Source organism: Pollachius pollachius (genome assembly GCF_949987615.1).
Source record: "Pollachius pollachius genome assembly, chromosome: 17".
NCBI lineage: Eukaryota > Metazoa > Chordata > Actinopteri > Gadiformes > Gadidae > Pollachius > Pollachius pollachius.
In genome coordinates, this window is record NC_136950.1 from 15,043,951 (window position 1) to 15,054,127 (window position 10,177).

The 10,177-nt window shown below is 45.9% G+C and overlaps 1 protein-coding gene across 1 annotated transcript; it reads right to left on the reverse strand.

Moving 5' to 3' along the window:
- Positions 1–2,095: 2,095 nt before the first annotated feature.
- skida1 (SKI/DACH domain containing 1) lies at positions 2,096–4,615 on the reverse strand (the record flags this gene model as incomplete). The annotated part of the gene is made up of 1 exon (XM_079754894.1): positions 2,096–4,615. The coding sequence occupies one exon, from the start codon at positions 4,613–4,615 to the stop codon at positions 2,096–2,098; it is 2,520 nt and encodes an 839-aa protein (XP_079611020.1).
- Between the last annotated feature and the right edge of the window lie 5,562 nt (positions 4,616–10,177).

Genomic DNA, 10,177 nt, shown 5'->3' on the forward strand with positions numbered 1-10,177 from the left:
TTGTTTTTTGTTTTTTTTTTTACAAATATGGTTGGTTTAATGGGTTTATACAATCTCACACACGCCTACCACCGATCCATGTGTGCGCCTGTGTGGATGTTGACATCCCCCCCATAGGCTGTTGGTTTTTTGTGACCTGGCACGCCATAAACTCTCTTCTTTACGGCACACAGAGAAATCAGCCGACCAGAGCAAGTCTTTGCCCGCATTTACAAACATCTAGACCTGATGAAACCACAGCCATTCAGCAAACCTAGGCCTATTATTTTTTGGTAGAATACAACTGTAATTGTGTGATGCTGTCTAAACAGTGCTTCACAATGAAATAGGTCTGGGATACATTCACTTATTAGGATTGTAACAGGGACGTTGATCAACCGGAAAACCATCTAAGCAGGCGATGGTTTATTATTTTTTATTTTTTTATAACAGCCGAGTTTTCTCGGGTTGAGGGCTACTGCAATTAAATAATCGACGGTCACTTGCCAAATGTTGAACCATGTAGAACTACTAGATACGCTGGCGTCCCCAATGATCAACTACAGTATCATGGACTGCAAATTCAGCCTATTCCTAAATGAAAAACTAAGCGTGTAGGCTCCACCAGCAATGTGTGTGTATTGCTCCCACAAAGGCTACACGTGAACATCGTCACAATTCGAGCCAGCATCAAAACGACAAAGATCTATTTGGTGTCAATATCTAAATAAACCAGAGGCAGAGCGTCGTCTTAAATGTTTTAGCTTTTTAGCACCTTTCAGACACCACTTTACAGGCAAGCCTAAAACCCTGAAGCTGAAACAAGACCCCCCCCACCCCCTACCCCCAACGGTGTCAAAGTGCAACGCATTTGAGCCTATCTCTTGTGCTTTGTGGCATTGTTTTAAAGTAAGCAGGCAAGAGGGGATGGGGGGTTGGTCGTTGTTTTGATGTTTTCCCCCCACTGAGGTTCCTGCATGGAGCACACCATGTCCTGCCTTATATGTTATTACATTATCATTCCCCCCTGTTTTAATTAGTTCCCTTTTTAAACAATGCTCTGGTTGTAATTGCAAAGACTTATTCACGTGGCAAATCAATGTGATATGCCCGAGGAATCTGTAGGGCGAATGGATTTGCAGAGACATAAGCACTTAAATCCAGCCTAACGTGAGACGTAACTGCGTGATATAAAGGCCTAAGCCCTACTCTTTTGATTGTCTGTACAGAAGGCCTGTGCCGTGTGTGTGTCGAGCCCTGTTCTTACACACTGATCGTGTTTGTGCATGGTCACATACTTGAAAAGCAGGAAACAAGCTAGGGAAATAAAACCAGAGTGAAAACCATATCACAAGCAAGCGAAACCCCACATCAACACCAGGATCCAAGAATAACGAGTGCTTTACTGTGCATGTGGACGATGCATAGCTCTGTGTTGACATGTCTGTTTTTACCATTCACTTGTAGTGAATAATTCCGTAGCGTTTTGGGAACGATGTTATTCCTTTTTTTTAAAGCTTTGAAGAGTTGCAGTTATAGGCCTACCAAGTGGCACAGCAAAGGAGAACCCTGTTGTTTATCACTATCAAACCTTATCTCAGTCGCAACACACCCGCCCTATGTAGCGCACACACAAAAAACAATGTTGTAGGCTTATTAAGAGAAAACGAGCAGGCCTAGCCCCATGTCCCACAGAAAGCGCACACACCACGGAAACCCTGGTCACATACAATCTAAAATGTCGAGCTTGAAGGCGAAAAAAAAAATCGCATTTGAGATCCCACGAGGAGCAGACATGTGGCTTGGGAGTGATCGTTTTTTTTTTTTTTTGTAGTTGCATTAATCCATGAACTCCATGTGTCTCGCAGTTTTGTATGAACATCGTGGCTCCACACATTTCACCTGGCGCGTCTTATTCCTGAATACAAATCCACAAAAACGTACATCCCGTTGAGAGAAAAAAAATGGTAAACCGTGTGATTATTATGTTTTCAATAAAACGAAAAAAAGAACAAACGTTTTGTAATCACTTCTGTAAGACATTGAGGTCGTATAAGGCAGGATTCTCGTGGAGATTGCTCTTGTGTTTTTTGTTGTGAGGGCAAAAAAAAACACTTCAGCATTTCCTGGTTCTCTGCGCCGGTGGGGGAGGGAGAGGCAGGCCGCCTGGCTGCCATCTCCATACCGGGTGCGAAAGAGGAGGTGGCTGGGGGTCCCTCAGGGACTGCATGGAGTACGCGGGACACAAGTCGCCATCTCTGCCCACAACGAGCGATGGTGTCGATGGGAAATTTGCCATAAAACTAAAAGGCTTTTTCGGTGGCTTCGCTATCTGGCGTTTGATTTTACTTATTCCGGATGAATCCTCTGTAGGTCCGTCTGAGTTGTCTTCTTTGTCCGTGGGACGAGGGGGGGACGCTTTGAAATGTTTAGACAAATTCTGCCTCGTTTGCGTCCTTGGGATTTTGTGTTTTTTTCCCAGCAGTGGAGTTCTGCAGATTTTCCTGACCCTTTGGCCGTGCTCATACTCCCCTTCCTCTGAGCAGGGAGTATCTCGCAAGGGGGCCCCGCATTCCTCAGTACGATAGGGGGACTTTGGAGCCGAATCAGTGCTCTCGCTGCAGCCTTTAGTTGTGTTGTTTAGGTATTCCGCATGTTTAACGTCACCCACGGGAGGATGAGCATTGTTATCGTCTGCCACATCCCCCTTGCACTGAAACTCAGAGGCCTGACTCGGATATTCGTATTCGTCGTAGCTTTCCTCTACTTTAACTTTGACGTTTTGAAAGTTGAAGGAGGGGGGCCCCTTGGCTGCTTGCTCTTGGTCCAAGTGGAGGCCTGTCGAGAACGGGGGCTCCTCGATCTCCGTCTTAATCGTTTTGAAGGGAGAAGGCTGCTTCAGATTGTTAGTGTTTTCCAATTCATTCCTCAGGTTCAAAAGTTCAGCGTCTTTAGAGTGCAGGAGCTTGCTGTCCTTCTCGAATTCACAGTGTGAGTGGGTTACTGTGGCCGGGCATGTGTTGGAGAACCCGGGCGTCCGGCGTGGAGGAGGAAACTGCTGATAACACGCCAAGCTCGGCGTTGTGTTGAAGGCGATGCACACCAGGTCGGCTCTCTTTGGTCCGTGCGCCTCTGGCCCCTTTCCACTCTTGGATACCGTGAGAAAGTTGTCTCGCACAGCGGTCACGTTGAACTTAGCTGGATGTAAGGGTCCTGAACACCTCCTCGTCTCTTTAAAGGCAAACTCACTGCTCGGTCGAGTGTCGTGCCCGATGTAGTCCGCTCCAAAGCCATGACACAGGGTCCTGTGTGGTGGTGGTGGTGGTGGTGGTGGTGTTTGTTGTTGTTTTTGCTGCTGGATGTAGTGGAAGGTGGGCTGTAGGACCAGCGGTGCCTTGGTGCTGAACGTTTTGGTAACAGAAGCGACGCGGGCCCGTCTGAATCGGATGCTCTGCACTGAGACCTGGCTAGACACCGAGCTGGAGTCGGACTGTGAGCTGCTCTCCTCCTCTGAGCTGCCGTCCGAACTCTCCGACTGGCTGTCATCCTCTTCCTCCTCCTCCTCCTCCTCCTCATCAGAACTCCCAGAGTTGCTGGTGGTGGAGATACTCGAGCCAAAGTCCGAGTCAACGTTCGCCCTCTCAGAGTACGTGCTGGACTCGGTGTCGCTACTGTAGCCCTCGTGGAAGAGCGGCTGGTGCTGCTGGCCGTGCGCCCCCCTGGAGTCCAAATAGAAATCGTGGCCGATGTGGAACGCGTTCAAAGTGCGCGTTCCGCCGGGTTTCTGCTTGCCACAGCACTTGGGCTGCACCAGCAGCACCGGGGAGTGGTGTATGTGCCGGGTTCGAGTGCACGAGTGCCTCGCGCCGTCCTTGCCGCCGCCCCCCTCGCGCCGCCTCTTCCTTTTGTGAAGTAGGTCGCTGCTGCCGGCGGACAGCTTGGACTGAGCAGCCATGGCGGACTGAAACACGACCGGCGCACGGCTCTGCACCACCGCGCCCCCCCGGAAAAACGTTTTTCTCTTGTTAAAGGCCAAACAGTTTCCAGTTATCTGCGCCGTTTCATAGTTTGTGTAGGGTTTGTAACTCGACTTGCTCGCCGCATGGGTATTCCGACCCGGGGATCGACTGTAAAATTGAGGTAGTTTGGAGTCGGGAAGCGAAGGAGTCGTCTCTGTGCTGTCCGGTTTATTTTGAATGGACAAAGTCTGGGGGATACCGTGCAAACTAAACCAAAGTTTGTCTTGCCACAAGCCGGCCGGGTTTTCCGTGCGAAGGATCCCGGTGTTGGCGTCCTCCAGAGAATGATCCTTTACCTTTCTTTTGTTGGATTTCAACACCCGCTCCGTCTTGCAGGAGAAATAAAGAGCCTCCACATCCTCGCGTGATATGAGCGTGCATTTGGCGGCGTGGAAGGCGATTGAATTTATTGCTTTCAGCTTTCGCAATTCCTCCAGTCCACACTGGTGCTTCTTGACGTTCAGGTGGTCCATCCGCTTGTGCACCGTGGTCCGCGGGATGTTCTCCAGGAGGTCGGTGAAGACCTGGGACAATGCAAACATTTGTTTTCCTTTGATGACCAGGTATCCCAATTTCACTCCCTGCATTTCCTCAAAGCCACACTCCAGGTCCCCCATGTTGTATTCATCCACGAGAGTTTACATCCACATAGTCCATAGTCGGGTTTATTGTCCTGTTGCTAGACGGGGAAAAAATCACCATTTGAAAATAGTACATTTTTTTCTCTTCTTTTATTGGATCTCAAGCCATGCTGTTCAATCAGTGCCTCTGACAATGCCCACACGCCGGCAATGCCGCTGCCTCGTCAGGAAATTGCAAACTTTGACATCTGTAGTTAAATGGCGCTGATGTTGCCGATGGCATCCACTCCTTCAGCCTGGCCCCTGTCCGGCATGGTGGAGGAATGCGACGGATGTGTCCACCAAGCCTCCTATTGATGCCTGCTGCCTGCTCCCTCCTACCTGCCGGCTACACTCCCCTGTGGTCGATAGCAGGACGAGGGGTAGGTGTACACCACAGCCACAGCGATAGGGATAAAATAGCGAGGAGAGAGAGAGGGAGAGGCTTGTCTGCGTGTGTGTAGGAGAGAGAGAGAGAGAGAGAGAGAGAGAGAGAGAGAGAGAGAGAGAGAGAGTAAGCTGCACGGGAGAGGGAGGGAGAGAGTGAACGAGGGAGGGAAAGAGACAAAGTCACAGTGAGAGAGAGAGATATAGTGAAGGAGAGAGAGAAAGAATACGAGCTAAAATGCAGCTGCCATACTTGCTGCTGGTTAAGCCAGAAATAAAATGACAGAGGGAGGTGCGCTGGGCTGGAGACACCTTCATCAATTAATGCCTCGCTAGTCGACGCCCATTGGACGCTGTTGACAGGTGATGCAATAAAATAGATATTCCTCCCCTTTGTACGCCTCTTTCGCTCCCTATATACGTTTACCATAGTCTGCAATCGTACCCTTGGTAGCTGTTGTTATAATGTGGTTATGATAAATTCATATTTTAATCGCACGAGGACCTAACTGCTATCATCGCCCGAGCGAAGGCATCTCCCAGGGCCTTTAGTGGCCCCTAAAAGCGATAGGTAACCATGCAAAAGCACAGCGCATCACACCCAAGAAGATTAGTGAGGAGATCACGATGTGGCCCATAGGTTGACTGTATGGTGAGGTACAACTGTTATAAATATGCATCCATATGGGAACGTAGCTTTGTCTTTGCGTGTGTTCGCATTTTTCAATGCTCACAGCATATTTTATGATTATATTTCCGGCGTTTGATTGAATGTAAAGGCCTGACCAAATTCTTGGAAAGGGGATGTGATACACAAACCCACTTACAATGTATTTTTTTAAACTATGTGGAGATTTCGGCCACTATATCATTTGCGCAGCGTGTGTGTGTGTGTGTGTGTGTGTGTGTGTGTGTGTGTGTGTGTGTGTGTGTGTGTGTGTGTGTGTGTGTGTGTGTGAAATACCTCGAACAAAATGAGACCGAGGTCTATAGGCTACACGTTACCTTGAGTGGAAAGTTTTAATATCCCAATTCGATATAGTGCACATGCATCGCCATGCAGCAGCGCTAAACACGACCGCATCGGCTTTAGAGGGTCGTCCTTAGGAAAAACCCTCGCAGATATGGCCCACCGGTTTTCACTATATGGTCAGACAGAGGCAACTTGACGACTGATCAAACAGGCTAGGGCTCCTGCTTTCAAGGGCTGTAAAAGTGCACAGTCAGGACTGCTATTCCTGTAATTCGGGCATGTTGAATTCAAGTCCTTATGCTGATTTATTTACATTGAATGATTAAAGGATACTATAAAGGTTTTAATCACGCTGATACTCGAGAGTTATATGCGCATGGTTTGGAGGACGGAGAGTCAAGAGTTTTTAGGTTCATGGTGGAAATGCTAAATGCATCACGACTGCTGTATCTTCTATTTTAATATAGCTTGTCATTTTCCTATAAACATTAGATTGGGGGGGCTACACAATTTCATTTATTACGAAATTACAGCCTAATAGGTCGTGCTGTTATTGTTTTTTCTTCCAAAACAAACAGTGCTAACACCTCACCGTGCAATGTAAATAGTCACCTCGCACGCGCACGCTCTCTCATACACGCACGCGCACATACACTAATTTAGGCGCGCGCATACGTACAAACACACGTACGAGAACAGGCGCTCACGGGCACGTCCCACAGCAACAATATTACATGGGAGCGCATCATGCATGCGCGAAGGGAAATACACGTTGAACCCCATTCCAAATATGGGGGCCACAGCAATCACATATTCTGCGCATAGCTGTTTTAAAATAGGAACGTAATAATAGCTCTATGGATAATAACGTTTAGATTAAATTAATAGTGGTGCCAAACTAGGACATAATTGTTTAAGTAGTCAAAAATACATCGGTAGCTCTTAGCATTGGATTCCTGATGAAAAGTAGGCCTACGTGATAAAAAAAAGGTGAAAGCTATGATTTAAATGGATATGCTCATTGAAGCACGTGACCTCAATTTGTCCCATATAGGTTAATTTGATAAATGATAATTGACTTATTTCAGGTAACATTATAAAACCCATGGGAGTTGGACTTTCTTAACCACAATTATTTAATACTTTAATTGTTAAACTAAATGAATTAATAAATAAATACATAAATAAATACATTTCCCTATAGAAATAAAAGTCACTATGGCGCATGTGTAGAGTCTCTGCATGTGCATGTACGAGCAGAATAAGCTGCACAAACTTTGTGAGCGCTCTACCCAGGGGGTTGTGGTCGATGTGTTTATGTTCGAGACAACATCAAATTATTTAGTTAAGCCTTACTTTAGACTGCCTGTGTTTAACACGGAATGATGTAATTGAGCGATCTTCAATCGCAATGTTTACACTAATGGTTATAATATGAATAGGGCCATTATAATGTGTAATACATATTTTCAAATGCCCAGACAGTGTGAATTGCATTGCGACCAGGAATAGTTAGCCAACACTCGACCCACTGGGGTTTTGGGTTTATTTCCATTATTCTATTACAACCACGAAGCTATTACGCACAAGTTTGTTTACATAACCGATGCTCATTGGGGCCTTGGTCCGGGATGGAGCGCTGCCTGCCCTGTCTGCACAGCGAGGGAGAGAGGGTGTAGAATTATGGACCAAAACAATCCTATTCCAATCCGGATTCATAGGGAGATATCGGTAAACGGTATTAGAATGTTGTCAACTAAGCAGACAAATCTAGATCTCCTTAATGATTTTACAAAAACACACACGCGCGCGCGCGCGCACACGCACTCGCACACAAACACACACGCACACAAACACACACACACACACACACACACACACACACACACACACACACACACACACACACACACACACACCACCACCACCACCCTTTAAACGTGCAGAGTCGTATTTTCCACATCTATTGGGTGCTGCGGTCTACTTGTCGAGCCATGTTAACGTCTATAATGTAGGTATAGCCTGGGGCGAAGACGGTCGAGAAGAGGGGTAGCTGGAAACTTTGTGGTCTGGATCCCTGGGGAGTCACGTCGCAATCGAGACCGGTTGAATAGTGCAGGGACAGCCAAAGAGAGACACAGACAAACAAACGCGTCAATAAATCTTAAGGTCACATATTGTTTTTTATTTGCCAAACCAAGAAACTGATTGCCATTAGTTTATCGATTAATTCTATCAATTGCTCCGGTCACAAAGTTGTAAGAAGGGTACCAAATTGCATATCGCATATGCAATTATGCAAATAATTGGACAATACGATGTTCAGCTTGAAGGAACATCGTTTATATGTTAAACTGATTGGTGCTTTTTTGGAAAATTAATAATTGATTAAAGTGTATTTATTTCTAACAAATGTTTTCATTATGTGCACACACACACACACACACACACACACACACACACACACACACACACACACACACACACACAACACAAACACACACATTGAGGGGCACATTTCTAATGAAGAATATTGAATATTACAGACTGCTGGATTTCAACGCACGGTAGCACCCAACTCATACATTACCGCACTAACCCTTTTGCGGTCCATCATGCTTTAGGGGGAGGGGGAGGGAAGGGGGGTAAACAAATCGCAGAGACTGGGGGATCCCACGACAGAGCCTTGTTAAAATATTTTCAACCATGTAGAATAAATGCCTATACCGACTAAATGGCATTGTCTCCCCCGACGCAGACATTCGTCCCTTCAAGCGTGATATGTCATATGAGCAGGCGTGTTGCTCAGAGCGGCTTGATCGAAAGGATGGACGGATAGGAAGGGAGTAAAAGAGAGGTAAGGCGGTCTATCTTCCACATACATGGGCCTGCATAGTTCATGTCTTGATGGACCCACATTCCGTTTTTTTTTTTACATTTAGGCTTATAGTTAGGCTTCATTGATTTCAAGCTCAGTTGCTCCACAGCTGCAGCCATAAGGGGCATCTATATATTTTATAATAATTGTCAAAATCTCTCCTAAGTGCCCTGGGAAGTATAGTCGCAAGACATAGATTAATTCTGCAGCTCAACTAGATGCATACGCTAATGGGCCGACTACAATACAAACTACAGCAACGTGGGGAGAAACAGCCTACAGTTATAAATTGTGTTCAAACCACCAACTGACAATAGTACTCAATTCATTAAATGGCAATCGTGATTGTATTTAGGTAACCTTTAGTTAGGCTACTCCAAATAGTTGCAAGGCTTTTAAGCAGTACTAAATGTGGTCATCGGTTTATTAAAATCACTTCTTAAGTAACCCCGTGTAGTTTCCCTGATCCTATCCATCTCTCCCCGAGGCCCAACTACCTTAACTAATTCGCTATATGCGTTGTGTTTTACGGAGACGACCACGGGAGCACATTCACGCCTAGAGTAAAGGTTTTAATGACAAAATAAACTTGCTAACCCATGCCAAACAATGAATCCATGAACCCCATCCCCCCGCACAGCACAGAATGGGATTTTACATGCGATCCTGGGCCGAAGTGTGCGAGGACAGTTGTGGGGGAGGGCTCCGTTCACCTTTCACCTCGCTGTGTTTGGGACGTGTTGTCATTTCGTGTGCTCTGTTCCTGCGTTACTTTCAGAGCATCGACGGCCCACAGCGTGTAGCTATCTCTACGTTAGAGCTACACCAGCTATAATAAACGACAGCCTACCTAAACTGCTCTAGAGAAACCACTAGTTTGAATGAATAGACTGCGTGAAAGAAAATAATTTAGCTCGAACTTAGGTCCTATAGTTTTGGTCTGGGTTTTCCGATTCCCTGTCCGTTTGCCGCTTGCGCGAAGACTGTTGAACTTTGTTATATGCTTTGAATAAAGCTTATTGCTGGTGACTTTAAAAAGGGACATTATCACTTCAATTGCCTCCATATATCATAGGTATGCCTGTTGACTTATCGCCTACTAAGAGATGAAAACTAGGCCATACAATCTTCTTTCCAATATATTTTGCCAGGATAACAAAACGTTGTCTTTATTGTTTAGAAGCATGAGACGGGCAACTATTTTCAGGAAAAAAAATATATAAAAAAATATGGCTCGTAAGATTAATTATAAAATAAAATAAACATAAAATATAAGGACTTATTCTTATTTTTTCCCTGTTCTTTTATGGCTTGCTAATTA